We start from the raw sequence: 16,165 nt of genomic DNA, 5'->3' as shown, positions 1-16,165 counted from the left end.
CCATTGAGGGGCGGGGCTCCGGCCGTGACGCAGCACGCTCACATACGTTGACGGTCACTGGGAAACATGTCGGCTTCTGAGACAACGACAAAGGTAGCTAACGTACTGCAGCTGAAAACTGCATGCTAAAGGAATTTATGTCTATTCGTCTACCTTTAAACTCCCCAGCTTACCGATACTGCATACTGCCAAGCTCCTCTTGATTTTACATGTCGATTATAATAGCTTTTTTTATTGAAACCTAGGCTGCACTGCTAGCAATGTTAGCCTGTAACAGTTTTGTGTTACCTGCAGGGTTACTCTTATCCAGATGATGTTTTGTTGCTGTTTTGTATTTATTGACCAGAAACCTTTGTAGCAATCCTCTGTATAGCAAGTATCGCACCTCGATCTGTTTTTAGGATATGTTTTTATTCGTAGTTGCTAGTTAGGAGCTTTTTTTAAGTAAATTTTGCACCAACGAGACATGGAAACCAAAAGAATTTAAGCAGTCATAGTTTAAAATCCCGTTTTAAATTCACTTTTCTATTTGGTGCACTGCTTGAGTAAGGAGTTTTTCTTGGGTCGTGTAAAAAGCATCAATGGAATTACTGACTCATGGCGGCAGTTCATGTAACATAACAGAAAATTTCACCTATTGGCCGACAGTTTTTTTTTGGAGAAGTGAAGGCCGAAAGTAGTGGGGTTTATTTTTTACCTAAAATAACATTTGTGACAGTTTTGATTGTAGTGCCAAAGAACAGACACAACACTTTTGAGATGAGTGATGCTGTGATGCTCACAGTATCCTCATATCCTTGTCCTGCTGCCCCTGGTTGAGGTCCTGTGTTGTTTGTCAGTAGGAAGCGTTTCTATCAAGAGAACTTGCTGGGCCCAAAAATATTACCATAAGGCCAGAGATAGAATGAGTGTAGTGGATACACATTTAGACCTCTAGAATGCATGTTTTTACATGTACACTGGTGTACATCCGCAAAGATGAGTAGGCTAAAATTCCTTCACAGCACTAGGAGTTATTAGGTTTAGGGGCCAATACCTTTTTCACACAGGGCCATTTGGGTTTTGATTTTCCCTTAATAATAAACAGCTTCATTTAGAAACTGCATTTTGTGTTTGCTCGTGTATTTTTTTGTCTTATTATTAAATTTGTTTGATCTAAAACATTTAAGTGTGACAGACATACAAAAATAAAGGAAGGGGGGCAATACTTTTTCAAGCAACTGTATATTTTGCATGCATACAAATATACAATATAATTTCTTTGTGTATTTATTCTACCATCTTCGAGATGGTTGAACTGCAATCATTTCATTAAATCATTGAAATAAGAGCCTGTTCTATTATCAGTTTTACTCGTTTCACTTGTTTCTTGTTTTGTCCACCAGGAGCACCATGAAAATGACGAGTCAAAAACATCAGAGGAGTCATTAGCTGGGTCAAGTCAAACAAAGGAAGGTAAATCACCAGCTGGTTTATGCAGATTATGTTAATATTTGAAATATATTGAAAGACATTGTATTGGTTTGCAATTAAATGGCCTGTGAATGCCATTTGATCTCATATGAGTACAGTGAATTGTCATATTAAAGAAATCAGACTGAGATGTTTTGAGATTTATGACATGCTGCACATCATTACACTACCATCAAGCGGCAGATTGTAGCATTATGCCCAAGAAATGATTTCTCCTTGATAAACTTTAAAATTCTTGCACTCCGGATATTCCTCAGATAATGCAGCCTCCACCTCATCTGCTGCTGCCACCAAGACGGAGCCCATGGGTGTTATGTCATCACTGTTGTCGTCCCAGCAGCCCGGGAAGGATGCTTCCACAGTCAGAGAGGAAGGAGAACAATGGTCCCCTGCTGCCTCCCCCCAGAACAAACCTGCTGCTACAGGTGAGCTCAGATTGCGTTAGATGCTGTCGAAATTCTCTGCGTTGATTTCGTTGATTTAATCGGACTTAGTATACAAACTGAGGAGATAATCCCTTTTGCTTTGATTTGTCAGGTCACACAGCAAATTCCCTTCTTTCGACAACCTCGTCGTCATTGTCGTCGTCTCCTTCCACGTCCTCGACTTTGTCTCCTGGCCGAGCAAAGATGAGCGTTTCAGGGCCTGGTAGCAGTAAATCTGTCCTTCCACCTGGTCCTCCATCCTCCTCCTCTTCTTCCTCTACAACAGCTGCTTCTTCTCCATCTGTTTCCCCTGCACCACCCAAGATCCATCGGGCGCGAAAGACCATGAACAGGCCTCCACCAGGGCAGGTGAGAGAGGAGCTACTCCTATTTGGTATGAATCATATTTGGTAAATTTCTTTTGATTCTTGAGTTTTCATGATTTATTATCTGGATTTCTACCAGTTGTTAAAGGTGCTTATTGTAAATTATTGTGTTTTAAAAATGACTTTAAACCTTTCAAACTGACCTAAAGCTGTCAAGAATTTAAATGCCTGTAGAAAAATCCCTGCTGTGTGTTTAACAGGGTTTAAAACTTGAGGAAATTGGATATCATTTAGGAAAACAATTATATTTTTGTTCCTTTCCAGATTGATAAGCATATCTGGACAGTGTTCTTAAACTCAGAAAGGATCAAAAGGATATTTGTACTTTAGGTTTCTGCTTCCATCACAAGTTTGGTCTTAAGTTGCATTTAAAATGATATTAATATACCTGCAAACACTCTGGCTAATTTTTCTCCTCAGATCAGTCAAATTGAGGGACCTGTTGCATCTGTGACTCCTTCAGGATCCTCAGCCAGCTTTTCTTCTCACTCTGAACCTGGTCAGTAGGTCTAAACTCACAGTAAATGAGTAAAATGAGCATTAACTACTGCTTTACTTTAAAACTAAGCCTTGTCATGGTTTGTATCACATTGTTTTGCTTCTAAAGTTGCAAAGAGGAGGAGGCTGGATCCTTTATCAGACAGCACACCTGAGAGATCTGAAAATGTTTCCGATAACACTCATACTGAGGTGAGACACTTGTTTTGGGGGGGGGGGGGTTGGTTTAAATAACAGTTGTTTGTGGTCCATTTCATATCTGTCTCTCATCCTACTTTCAGGAAGGAAGCTCATTCCATAAAAAAGCAGAGTCTGAAATTGCACCCGGAAAGAGCATCAGCTCCGTGGGGAAGTCCGCGGAGGAAGTAGCCGAGAGAATTCAGATTTCTAGTCCGTCCAGGCGAGATTCTGAAAAGGTTTGAAGCCATCAAAAGTAAACCCACATTACACTGCTACAGTGTGTTTATGAGCCAAACTTTAAACTAATGTAAACTAAGCTTCTTTTTTTTTTTTTTGCTTTACAGTTTGAAGATGGTGAAGAAGAAACAAGACAGCAAGCTAAAGACACAGAGAGGCCAGTAAACACCTCGGATCACGTGAGTAGCTTCTTGGCTTGATATTTGCTTTCTTGTTAGATACTTCTTTCCTCATTTTTGTATTAACTTCGTGTTTCATTACTGTATTTGCACCTGTACCTGTGACTCTAGCCAGCATGGCCATGCATGTACTCTAGATATGCAGGGTTATCTACAGTGGCTTGCAAAAGTATTCGGCCCCCTTGAACTTTCCCACATTTTGTCACATTACAGCCACAAACATGAATCAATTTTGTTGGAATTCCATGTGAAAGACCAATACAAAGTGGTGCACACGTGAGAAGTGGAACGAAAATCATACATGATTCCAAACATTTTTTACAAATAAATAACTGCAAAGTGGGGTGTGCGTAATTATCCAGCCCGCTTTGGTCTGAGTGCAGTCAGTTGTCCATAGATATTGTCTGATGAGTGCTAATAACTAAATAGAGTGCACCTAATGTCAGTACAAATACAGCTGCTCTGTGACGGCCTCAGAGGTTGTCTAAGAGAATATTGGGAGCAACAACACCATGAAGTCCAAAGAACACACCAGACAGGTCAGGGATAAAGTTATTGAGAAATTTAAAGCAGGCTTAGGCTACAAAAAGATTTCCCAAGCCTTGAACATCCCACGGAGCACTGTTCAAGCCATCATTCAGAAATGGAAGGAGTATGGCACAACTGTAAACCTACCAAGACAAGGCCGTCCACCTAAACTCACAGGCTGAACAAGGAGAGCGCTGATCAGAAATGCAGCCAAGAGGCCCATGGTGACTCTGGACGAGCTGCAGAGATCTCCAGCTCAGGTGGGGGAATCTGTCCATAGGACAACTATTAGCCGTGCACTGCACAAAGTTGGCCTTTATGGAAGAGTGGCAAGAAGAAAGCCATTGCTAACAGAAAACCATAAGAAGTCCCGTTTGCAGTTCGCCTTAAGCCATGTGGGGGACACAGCAAACATGTGGAAGAAGGTGCTCTGGTCAGATGAGACCAAAATGGAACTTTGTGGCCAAAATGCAAAACGCTATGTGTGGCAGGAAACTAACACAGCACATCACTCTGAACACACCATCCCCACTGTCAAATATGGTGGTGGCAGCATCATGCTCTGGGGGTGCTTCTCTTCAGCAGGTGTACACCACTTTGTATTGGTCTTTCATGTGGAATTCCAATAAAATAGATTCATGTTTGTGGCTATAATGTGATAAAATGTGGGAAAGTTCAAGGGGGCCAAATACTTTTGCAAGCCACTGTACGTGTCGTGACAAATGTCTTTAGCTCAAATAAGCCATCAATAAGTTGCAGCAGGATCATTATTAAGGAGTTGGACCATGAAGATGCTGAGACACTACTTCATGTTTAAAGTTGCTGTCTTGTCTGTAAACTGAGGAATTTGTACTTTAAAGGTAGACGTATTGTGCTTATTTTCAATCCCATATATTTGTTCTTGGACTCTGTAAAAGTCATTTTGCACACTATAAGAGAATCCATGGATGCAGCTCTTCATTTTATCCACCAGCAAGGTGTTCTAGCGCCTATTAAGTCAGCTTTCTTCTGATTGGCTGCTCTTCGTATAAACTAGTCTTTTAGCTTGAAACTTTAACAACCTCAAAAATGCAAACTTTGGTTGGAGTTTTAAAATAATCAGCCACTACTTAAAAACCCCACTATTTCACAAATGTTATATTTTTATATTCAGATGTTTATTTTTTATTTGTCTTTTACTTTCAGAGTTCAGAGCCTAAAACACAGAGAGTGGTCAGAGAGAGCGAAGAGTCTTCGTGGCCACTGTCCGATCAGGACAAAGAGAGAAACGCGGCTGACGTCGTGGAGACAGAGGGAGGTGAGTGATGTCATCTACTTCCTACTCTCTGAACCACACTTATCTGTCAAAGAGATTGGTAACCTGAAACACGCTCCTTGAAATAAGAATTTTTTTAACAGTAAATTTTGAAAAATCCAGGCTCTTACAAAAAGCAAATTGGTCACAATTAAAAACAATGTGCCGCACTCATTCATACATCACTTTTGTATGCATAGAGGGTTTTAGTCGTTTATAATACACATCAATGCATGCACGTGGAAGGATTTAGTCAGTATCTTGCCCAAGGACATTTGCATACTGGAAAAGTTGTGAGAAAAACCACCAACCTGTCAGTTAGTGAAAATGAACATGAAGCAAAAAGCCAGAGAAACATATTGTGTTGCGCGTTTGTTACACATTGGCATTAAGTGAAAAGTTAAAAGGATCATAGAAATGATCTAAGGCAGCTGTCAGATAATGCATAGAGTAGGCCGTCATCACAAACAGGACATATATGTAAAGAAAAGCTCTAAAGGACACCACTGCCACCTCAACCAGGACCTAAACACTCTTGTGAAGAGGAATCCTGTGTCCAGACTTGCAAAGATGCCACCCGCAGACTCAGAGCTGTAATTAGAACCAAAGGTGTCTCTGAAAACATGTTTTCTGCTGATCAGTGAGAAAAGGTCTAAATGGCTTTTTCAAATTTCAGTGTTGTAAAGCATTAAAAGCTGTGTAGCATGAGTGAAGAGCATCATGTTCCAGTTCCTTTTAGTGCTTACAGTTTTTTTTTTTTTGTTTGGTTTGTCCTTGACAGGAAGGTCTGCAGAGTACACAGAGGTTCCCTTGGGTGCTCTGGACATCGCTGCTGCTGACAGTCTGACACTTTCTCCTCATCCGGGTAGGTGTAAGATGGATGTGTCGCTCTAAAGTAGATTATACAGGGGCAATAAAGTGGTGTTTACCTTTAATGATGCAATCTACTGCTTTGGTTGTACTGAGCAGTTCAATTAGAGCAGTAGAACAGTTACTTAACAGAGTGGAATTCATTTCCTTTAAAAAAGATTTATATTGGATAACACCAAAATCACCCAATTATATTTTTCAAACCTAAGTATTGTCTTCTGTAACAGTTGAGGTTTAGATGACTTTAATGTTAACTGTTAAATCACAAGTCAAACCCTGCCCCTCCACTTTTGCAGATGGAAGTGATGCAGGAGACACGGAGCGGCTGGAAGAGCTCCCCCTGTGCAGCTGCAGGATGGAGGCTCCTCGGGTGGACAGCACCAGCCACCGTGTCAGCAGACAGTGCATGGCCACTGAGAGCATCGATGGAGAGGTTTGTCCCTGTGTTTGCTCTCTGTGTTTACTCTGCAGGTGGCTACTTTTCGTTTTATAACATACAGTATTAATTGATTTCTTTAGCTCTGTGTGAGGTAAAGTATTCAACATTGGAAGACTTTTTATTTTTTTTAATTCTCAGTTTACTACATGTACAAATGCATTCAGGAAAATCAAAAGACCGTTTCTCTCTCACCTTAGTATAAAGAAGAATTTAGAAAAAATCTGAGCATTTCAGGGAATGTATAAAACTCAAACCTATGTACACTATGATAGCAGTGCGAGATATAAATCAGTAGAGCTGTGTACAAGGACAGTACTGAAAATGCACGCGTTATGTGTGTAGGGGTAAAAGAAAAGCCGATGAAAGCTGGATTTAAGATCAAGGGTAACTTTGATGTGGGAAAAAATTTGGAGGATCAAATATATGCTTTTCATCTGGATCCAGCTCAGACATTACTTTCTCTTTAGCAGTTATTATTATACAGCTGGGAAGCGCAAACAAAAATATGACCTAATAATTGTTCATAGAGTTTTTTTTCTCTCTCATTCTCTGCCTGTAAAACTGTGTAAAATGCAGTAGATGTCATTTTTTATGGCAATAACATCTTAAAAATATTTAATCTAACTCAGTAAAGGTTTCAGAAATCCTGGAGTTCATTTAAGTTCATTTTTTTTCTCCTGTTGTGTTTGTCAGCTGCGAGCTTGCACCAATCGGACTATTAAGGGGGAGACCATGAGGCCGTCCAGTCGGGTTCCCCTGATGGTGCTTTGTGACGTCCATCGCTCACACATGGTCAAACACCACTGCTGTCCCGGCTGTGGATATTTCTGTATAGCGGTAAGTGTTAAAACCACCTGTTTTCATATTTGAAGACCCTAGAGTGTCTATCGAATGTGGTTTTGGCATCTTCTTACACAACAACCTGCGAGAATGTGGCTCAAGTTTGTTCCTGTAGAGTTTTACGCGTGAACTGAAACCAAAGGAAGTTGTTTACAGAACTTTAGACTTTAGATATTTCCTTAGTTCTTATTTCTCCTTCTCAGTTCTCCTGTATATCGTCTTTGATAATGGTCTTAGTCCTCTTTTTCTTCCTTCTCTCTTCTTGTTTATGCTTTTCTTCATCTGCCTCAGTATATTCTGTGCAGTAGAGTTGTTTTTCCTCTTTGATATCTTTTTTTTTTTTTTTTTTTTTTTTTTTTTTTTTTACATATCTGGTTTTATTCTTCTGCTTTATGCTCCTCTTTCAGGGCACATTTCTTGAGTGCTGCCCAGACCAGCGCATAGCTCACCGTTTCCACCGGGGGTGTGTGACGGTGCTGGGCGGCGGGCGCAGCAGAGCAAATGGCGGAGGCATGCTTTTCTGTCCCCATTGTGGCGAAGATGCCTCCGAGGCGCAGGAGGTCACTATCCGGTCGTTCGGCACGGCCTCCGCAACTACGGTCGTCACCATGTCTGCTTCCTCCACCACCACACCGTCTCTGCCACCATCTGTCCCCACGGGACCCTCTCTCACAGCCTCCACAGGTGGGATGAAGGATGGGAAGATGCCCGAAAGACCTGTCAGGTAAGGCTAAATGACATGGGAAATGTCAGAATTTAAAATGTGGGTTTTTTTTTTCTTTTTCTTTTTTTGCTTCCATACTTTCCTGTCTTTTCAGTGCTCGTATGCGTAGTCACGGCTTGGTAACACCTGCAGTAGAGCAGCAGCAGCCTCCTCAACCTGTAGCTTCAGCTGCAACTGCGACCACCGTCCCCCCAGCAGAGGAGGGCGTGGACAGCGTAGGACCTTCGCTCTGCATGCCAAATGGGAAGCCAGTCAGCCCAAGTGCACTTCCACCTGGGCCCAGTAGGGCGGCGCTGCAGAAAGCCATTCTCACGCAGGACACAGAGAGGTTGGAGACTTGATTTAAGTTGAATTATTTTCAGCTCCATCTGGTTAAAGAGCTGAATACCAGGCTGAAGCAGGTTTAGTTTCAGCTTTTGAGCTTCATTTGTTTCCTTAAAATATACACACAGCTCTCTTTTTATATTTTTTCCCCAAGCAGAGCATTCCTGTCATCTTCTGAAATCTCTTAATCTGTTTTCACAAGTGAACTTGGGGTTGGGCTTTATTTCACAGAGGTGCAAACTCAAATGTAGTATTCGCTAACGATAAATGCACCACTCTGTTATCTGCTCTGTTCACACATCGGGCTGTAATGTGTGTAAAAACTGCTTTAAACTTGCACAGAAAGATGATACATTGCTGTAAATGCAGGCATAAACATCTTCCATCACTGTTTGCTCAAAATCTTCCAAAAACAGTGGCTTTCTCTGAAAAACTAAATCGCTAGTTGTTTGGAGGCCAAATTGGTAAATTACTGCTTTTCATTTGCCAGGAGGAAGAAACTGAGGTTCCACCCTCGTCAGCTCTACCCTGCCGCCAAGCAAGGAGAGGTGCAGAGAGTCCTGCTCATGCTCAGTGAGTGGCAAAAACTGCAGCGCTTCCACTGTGCTCCTTTATATTTCGACTTGTATACTTTGACAAAAATGGTTGTTGCCTGTTCTTTTAATAGGTATTCATCATGATAGAGTTCATTATGTAATCAGCTTACGATCAGTTTAAATTCCTCAATCAAAGAAAATGTTACATATGAACACACTAAAGAAAATAAACAGGCACGGAAGTGCTGTTACTCCATCACATCACATGTACACTATTGCCCTGAAATCTTCAGAGTGAAAAGAAAGCAAACACATGACCACTAGTTATCTATTAAGTGTGTGTGTGTGTGTGTCCCAGTGGAGGGTATCGATCCAACGTACCAGCCGGACTCTCAGAACAGGCGCTCCGCTCTTCACGCTGCAGCTCAGAGAGGTCTGCTGGAAGTCTGCTACATGCTGATACAGGTGAGAAATGAATCGCCTGGTTACACTTGTCTTTGCTTCTTTCATCTGTGGATGTGAGCTTACTCGTTTTCTATGAGGCTGCAAATAGAGCTTACTTTTGAAATTTCAAAATTAGTATAGTTTGTATAGTTTAGCAATGGAAAGAAAAAGCTGGCATGCTTTTTAAGAATCCCAGATGAGTCATAGAGATGGTTGCTTTTTCTGATTAATGGCCCAAAACATAAAGATAACTCTTGCACTGAACAGCCTTTTTTTTTTAAATTTTATGATGCTGTTTGCATCTGATCCTTTCAGCTCTGCATTTTCACAAACAATTAACCATTTAAAAATGAAAATGGGCACACATCATTGCTTTTAGGATGTGCCGAAATTAAAGTATTTCATTTAAATATTACACTTGATTCCACACTGACAGGCTGGTGCTCAAGTTGATGCCCAGGACAAGGACCTGAGGACTCCTCTGTTGGAGGCTATCATCAACAATCACATTGAGGTGGCTCGCTACCTGGTCCAGAATGGCGCCTGCGTCTATCACGTTGTAAGTGTCTCCAAACAAATAACTGTGAACCATAAGAGGTTTGCTGGATATGGATTTTTTTTTTTAAATAAATGATTATTATTTATTTATTTATTTTATTTTATTTTTTTAATATATCATTGTTCATCAGGAGGAGGATGGATATACTGGCCTCCACCATGCTGCCAAGCTGGGAAACCTTGAGACTGTCAACATGCTTCTGGAGACGGGGCAGGTTGATGTGAATGCACAGGTAAAGCAAGATCCCGGATGTCTATTTTAAAGGAGCAAGATAGCATTTTTGTCTGCCATCACTTACTTTCTCCCTCTTCAATGAAAATTTCAGCCTTTTCCTGACAAGGAAATGATTTGATTAGACTTTGTAAAATAGCCAGAGATTGAACCACCAACCTTCTACATGGCATATGATTCGCTCTGTTGTCCACTCCCGACTCTTCCTGTGGGCTTGTTTCAGGACAGCGGGGGCTGGACGCCAATCATCTGGGCCGCAGAGCACAAACACGTCAATGTGATCAAAGCGCTGCTGAACAGAGGAGCTGACGTCACCATCAATGATAAGGTAGATTTCTACCATAAACTCTGCAAAAGTACACGATACAACGTCTTTGTGCAAGCAGGTGGAGTCGCTCCCTGCTTGGCTTTAGCAAGAATGCAAATTTTAGGCATTAGCCTCACTTTTAAGCCATATTAAATGTTATTGGATTTTCCTAAATTCAGATTAGGACTTTGGAGGGAGGAGTGCATCCACAGCTTAGATAATGGAAACATGTTTAAGCATTATGAAGTGGTTAAACAATTTCCTAGCTCATTGGTGTGAGAGACCACATAGATGCAGTTGTATGAACATATTTCAGGTTTTTACTTTAAACAGTCACGTCTTTCCCATCAGGAGCTGAATGTTTGTCTCCACTGGGCGGCGTATGCAGGAAATGTGGATATAGCAGAGCTGGTGTTGAACGCCGGCTGCTCCCTCTCCTCTGTTAACGTACACGGAGACACACCACTCCACATCGCTGCCAGAGAGGGCTACTTGGAATGTGTTACGTGAGTTTATATACATCTGCTTTTATCCATCAACACATTTAAGGAAATTGGAGACATTTTGCTACAGTTGGTTGGACATGAACTTGTTTTCTCTGGGTTTTTGTTTTGTGCAGGTTGTTCCTGTCCAGAGGTGCAGACATAGACATCATGAACAGGGAGGGAGACACACCTCTTACATTGGCGCGAACTGACACACCAGTGTGGGTGTCACTCCAAATCAACAGGAAACTGCGAAGGGGAATAACCAATCGCATGCTTCGGACGGAAAGAATCATCTGCAGGTAGGTGTTTTGGGTCGATAATGTGTTGTTTACATGAAAATAATCAGCAGTGCAAATTCAAGGATACAATTTCTTGCCAAGATTGATGTAAGAGCTAGTATTTGGTACTACAAAGAAGTGGAACCCCAAATACAGCGATGAAAGCTCCACTTTTATTTGGTTTTCTAAAATGTTAACAGAAACATGAAAAAAATCCCTGCTTAAGTCTACCCCTAAATAAAAAATCCATGACTCAGATTGCATAATGAGGTATGTTGTCACATTGGTTCTGTATGTTGCAATATATTTTTAATAGATGAGACTTTGAGAATTGGACTCTATTTAACCCTTTCATGCATGAACTATGATAACATCAATCCAGATTTTTTTCTTAAGTATTTTTATTCCTCTTTAGGCATGTAAAAAAGATTTTTGACTTCATTTATTTAAACATGTACTTTCCAAATAGTTTTTTACATGTCCACTTACACATGTCCACTGGCTGACCAGTGGGTAGCAGGGTATCGACTGACACATCAGTGTCCAATGTAGTGGTTTTTGTGCAAGTATACCATCAACACTGACACAAATGCAAGAAAACAGCCGTTGAATAGCTGTCCACTGTAGTGACCACTATGCGTAAGTTGAAACCTATCACACTGTGTACTTAAGTCTATGCTAGGCACACCCACCATTTATCTGGCAGCTCAATGCCAGGCTCACGCCCCAAAACCATTTTAGTTTTGGTATCAAGAGCCATGAGTGCATCATGTATGCTAAATGATGTGATTTATGATTAGGTCCAGGGGACTTCCCATGGTCGATCAGTGGGGAAACATGCAGATTAAGCTTTTTGCTTTGTGTGTCAGTGACATCGCACAGGGCTACGAGAATGTTCCAATCCCCTGCGTGAATTCGGTGGATGATGAAGGATGTCCATCGGATTACAAATACGTTTCAGAAAACTGTGAAACTTCAGCAATGAACATAGACCGCAATATCACACACTTACAGGTAACTTCATTTTGTCTCCACACAACAGAACTTTTATTTTGAAAAATGTATTCTTCATTTTTCCTTGTTTTGTTTTTTTCTCCCCCTTCAGCACTGTAGTTGCACTGATGACTGCTCATCTAGCAACTGCCTCTGTGGACAGCTCAGCATCCGCTGCTGGTATGACAAGGTAACAAACTGTCTGGGGAAAAAATACCATCATAATCATTAGCAGCAGATTTCATATGAAGTTAAATTGGCAGAGTTATTCTTATTCTATCATATTTTTTTTCACCTCTTTTTCTGTTACAAGGATCAACGGCTGCTTCAGGAGTTCAACAAAATCGAACCTCCACTAATTTTCGAATGCAACATGGCTTGCTCTTGTTATCGAACGTGCAAGAACAGGGTGGTCCAGGCAGGGATCAAGTGAGTATCAGCAATTAAAGAAATGCATAAATCTCAGCCAGATTACACGTCAGACTACAAACCGACACCAAAGAATCTTAACCTCATATCATCTGGAGAGATTTCTAACAAATAAACTCAACTGCTAAAGTTTTGATTGGGGGGGGAAAAAATGATTCTTCTCTTGTGCAGTAATCAACAACCTGCTGACCATCTTTCTACATCTTGCTGAGGGCAGCAATGGTAAAGCAATAATTATTAATCACTCTGCACCTGAGTCAGTCACAGATGTTTAACAGTGCAGAGGCAGCCATGTGTTGCAAATAGCCATCACTGGCTTTTTTTCTTTTTCCCCCCCGGTTGATGAGTGTCTGCTTGATACTTCACCCTTAACCCTATTTTTTTCATCTTTCCTCCTCAGAGTTCGTTTGCAGCTGTACAGGACAGAGAAGATGGGCTGGGGAGTTCGAGCTCTGCAGGACATTCCACAGGGAAGCTTCATCTGCGAGTAAGAGGAAAAAAAACCCTCTGCTGGCACACACTAGGCTGCTTTTCTGTAAAAAGCTAGAGGTTAAAAAAATGAAGCTTACCTTCCTCTTTCTGCACAGATATGTTGGAGAGCTGATCTCAGATGCAGAAGCAGATGTTAGAGAGGATGACTCCTACCTGTTTGACCTGGACAACAAGGTGAACCTTCTTAAATTGTGTATTTCAAAACATGGACATCATGTGGGGAAAACGGAAAGAGGGGGCACACAGCTTATTAACTGTATAATTATTAATCAAAAACTATGAAGTAAATAATTGACCAAGTCTTAATCTTGTGTTTCGAAGGTTAGGGTTTAAGCCCCTTTCTTGTGTTGACACTGATTCTAAAAATATGAAGATACTTTTATCGTGGTACTTTGAATTGATGATTGTGTTGTAGTATTTTAAATTGTATTTAATAATTTAATAGGAATAAATATGCCCATAGCAGAAATAAACGTCTGCTATGATTTCCTCAACTGTCTTTTTTTTTCTGTATAGGATGGGGAGGTGTATTGCATCGATGCCCGGTATTACGGCAACATCAGCCGCTTCATCAACCACCTGTGTGACCCAAACCTCATCCCAGTACGTGTGTTCATGCTCCATCAGGACCTGCGATTTCCGCGCATTGCCTTCTTTAGCTCCAGAGACATCCTCAGTGGGCAGGAGCTGGGGTAAGAAGTCATAAGTGCCTGGTTGGACCTTAAAGTTGTGGTCAAGAGTTTACATGCACTCATCATGGGCAAGAATTGGGTTAATCCAAGAAGAATAATTGTAGATTTACATCAGCTGGGAATGGCTGTCATAGCAGTTTCGAACAACTGCTATGACAGATCATCTTAGGTTTTCATCTATAGGTTTTCATCTTGTGAATAACTTGATCATCTTTTCAAACAACTGTGCTGTACGTAAGTACAGTGGATCTCTCTGTCACCCTCAGGTGAGAAAAAATTCTTAGGATGTTTGGAATAACCAGGAATCACCTGCCATGAACCAGAAACTCCTGGTATCCGGTCTTTAAGTGATGACATATGAACTTTGTCACATATGAGCTTCCAGGTCCAAACTACTCTGTTTATTAAAGCTGTTGTGTTTTTAAACATGTTTTAATGCTTTGTATCTTGTTCCGTGTAATCTGAACAAGCCCCTAAAAACAGTCAGCGATCACTGTCGGCCTCTCTCGGTTTTTATTACACTAATCATTTTAAAGCTCAGTTTTTAAAACCTTACGATGTAACTACAGCTCAGCTCATGCTGCAGTGTTTTAATGACTAACCTCTTATTGCGGATGGATTATCTCAGTTAATCTCCTGACTCAAGTTTGGTCCTTTTACAATCCTGCCATGCAGTTGCATTTGTTCCTAACCATCGGAAACCCTCGCGTTAACTTTTATAGAGTGGAAAAAAGTTGGTGTTCATCCTCCAGCTTCACTGTTTTTACATTATGAAAAAAGAAATTAAATTACCATAACTGTACACTTGCCCATGAAAAGTGTATGTGAACTAAATTGAACACAACTGTGTGTAATTTATTTCCTGCTTAGTTGAGTCCTCTTTTCTTTCTGTTATCTGGAAATCTATTCTAATGGTCTGTCTTCTGATTGGTCCTTAGGTTTGACTACGGAGATCGGTTTTGGGACATTAAGAGCAAATATTTCACCTGTCAGTGCGGCTCGGAGAAATGCAAACATTCTGCCGAAGCTATCGCCTTGGAGCAGAGCCGGCTAGCTCGGCTGGAGGCCGGCCCAGAATCAGGAGCTGACTGTGGGCTGACCATGCTAGGGAACTCTTAAACAAACAAAAAAAAAAGACACTTACCCATGGGGCCTTTGGATTAACCCCTTCTGTTGCATACACTAGTAATGGAAATACATCATAGCGGGGCTACATCTTCATTCATCATTCAGTTTTATATCTAAGGTGCTGTGTGTTTTTCTACTTGAACTGCAATTTCTTTTCCTGAAGCTGTCAACAGCCACTTTATCTTGTCGAGGATTTGGGCCGGAAGATTTTTTTTTACCATGTAGGAGTTTGGAGAAAGAAATGACAGAGGTCTTGTAATTCTTTACGCACAGTATTTTAACTGTAAATCATAATGTACTCATGCCTTGACTCTTTGCGTGTTAGCAGTCTGCCATCATGTACCAGTCATATATACAAACATGTATTTTATACTTTTTCTTTTTTTTTTTTTTTGTTTCTCTTGTGCCAACAAGTCATGCATTTTGATACAGAGCAGTAATGGTTCGGGTGTTTACTCATGCTGGACCGAGTAAGGTTGTTTTTGATTACCATGTTAGCGTTGTTTTGTTTTGTTTTTTTTGTTTTGTTTTTTTTATACCTGCTGTTTACTGTCACATGTAGTGTAATAAAATAACTCGTGAGTTGACTTCTGTGCTGTGGCTTTATTAAAATTAAGAATCATGGCCTACACATGTTTAAAGTCACTTGATTAATTTGTTTTATTTGTGCTCAGCCTTGACTTTGTCTGGTTTTTGGTTTCCTAGTTTCTGTTTTAACAACAAAGGCCCTTTAGACAATAATGCAAAGCAAGAGGAGTGGGAAGCAGGACTGGGTATGATCAGATGTGAAGATTAAAGGTGGAAGTCTCACTCTGAGCAAATTCAATTTCAACACAGAAGAGACTCCACACTAATGTCTACAAGTCCAATTTAAAATCACCAGTTAATCTAAGAGGCAAGACACGTAAACACAATGGCTGCAGACCTTTGCTGCCCCCTAACAAAAATGCTAGCTCCCACTGGAAGATAATAGGACACACACACACAAGTGTCATTTATTTATTAGACAAAGCACAGCTCTGGCTCAGTGAAGGAAACACTTGTACGCATTTTAAAAACCCAACAAATCTAAACATTTTTACTAGGACTACACACGCAATGACAAGGCTAAAAAAGGGCTAAAAATAAGATTTTTTGAAAAGCTTCAACTGAATTATTTCTCTTTATGTATTGATTTTAGTCATGCCAAAG

General features: G+C 40.8%; 1 protein-coding gene across 2 annotated transcripts; it reads left to right on the top strand.

Moving 5' to 3' along the window:
* The first annotated feature begins 51 nt into the window (after positions 1–51).
* ehmt2 (euchromatic histone-lysine N-methyltransferase 2) lies at positions 52–15,561 on the top strand. 2 transcript variants are annotated; one of them, XM_086281168.1, is made up of 28 exons: positions 52–93; positions 1,386–1,455; positions 1,731–1,898; positions 2,011–2,267; positions 2,705–2,783; positions 2,892–2,974; positions 3,064–3,198; positions 3,307–3,378; positions 5,092–5,203; positions 5,982–6,065; positions 6,367–6,503; positions 7,203–7,346; positions 7,757–8,073; positions 8,168–8,401; positions 8,888–8,970; positions 9,292–9,398; positions 9,814–9,936; positions 10,067–10,168; positions 10,391–10,495; positions 10,826–10,980; positions 11,094–11,261; positions 12,110–12,254; positions 12,346–12,423; positions 12,547–12,662; positions 13,063–13,149; positions 13,250–13,328; positions 13,671–13,846; positions 14,785–15,561. In XM_086281168.1, exons 1-28 carry the CDS (start codon positions 67–69, stop codon positions 14,963–14,965), a joined length of 3,624 nt encoding a protein of 1,207 aa, XP_086137294.1. In that variant the 5' UTR covers positions 52–66; the 3' UTR covers positions 14,966–15,561. The 2 variants fall into 2 exon arrangements, with proteins under 2 accessions (XP_086137294.1, XP_086137293.1); XM_086281167.1 differs by having other exon boundaries at positions 10,808–10,980.
* The last annotated feature ends 604 nt before the right edge of the window (positions 15,562–16,165 follow it).

Source organism: Aulonocara sp. 'chitande type north' Nkhata Bay, linkage group LG22, assembly GCF_057382095.1.
Source record: "Aulonocara sp. 'chitande type north' Nkhata Bay isolate Kocher_YH1m ecotype deep benthic linkage group LG22, A_spYH_male_GT1.1, whole genome shotgun sequence".
NCBI lineage: Eukaryota > Metazoa > Chordata > Actinopteri > Cichliformes > Cichlidae > Aulonocara > Aulonocara sp. 'chitande type north' Nkhata Bay.
This window is presented reverse-complemented; position numbering and strand designations above follow the sequence as displayed.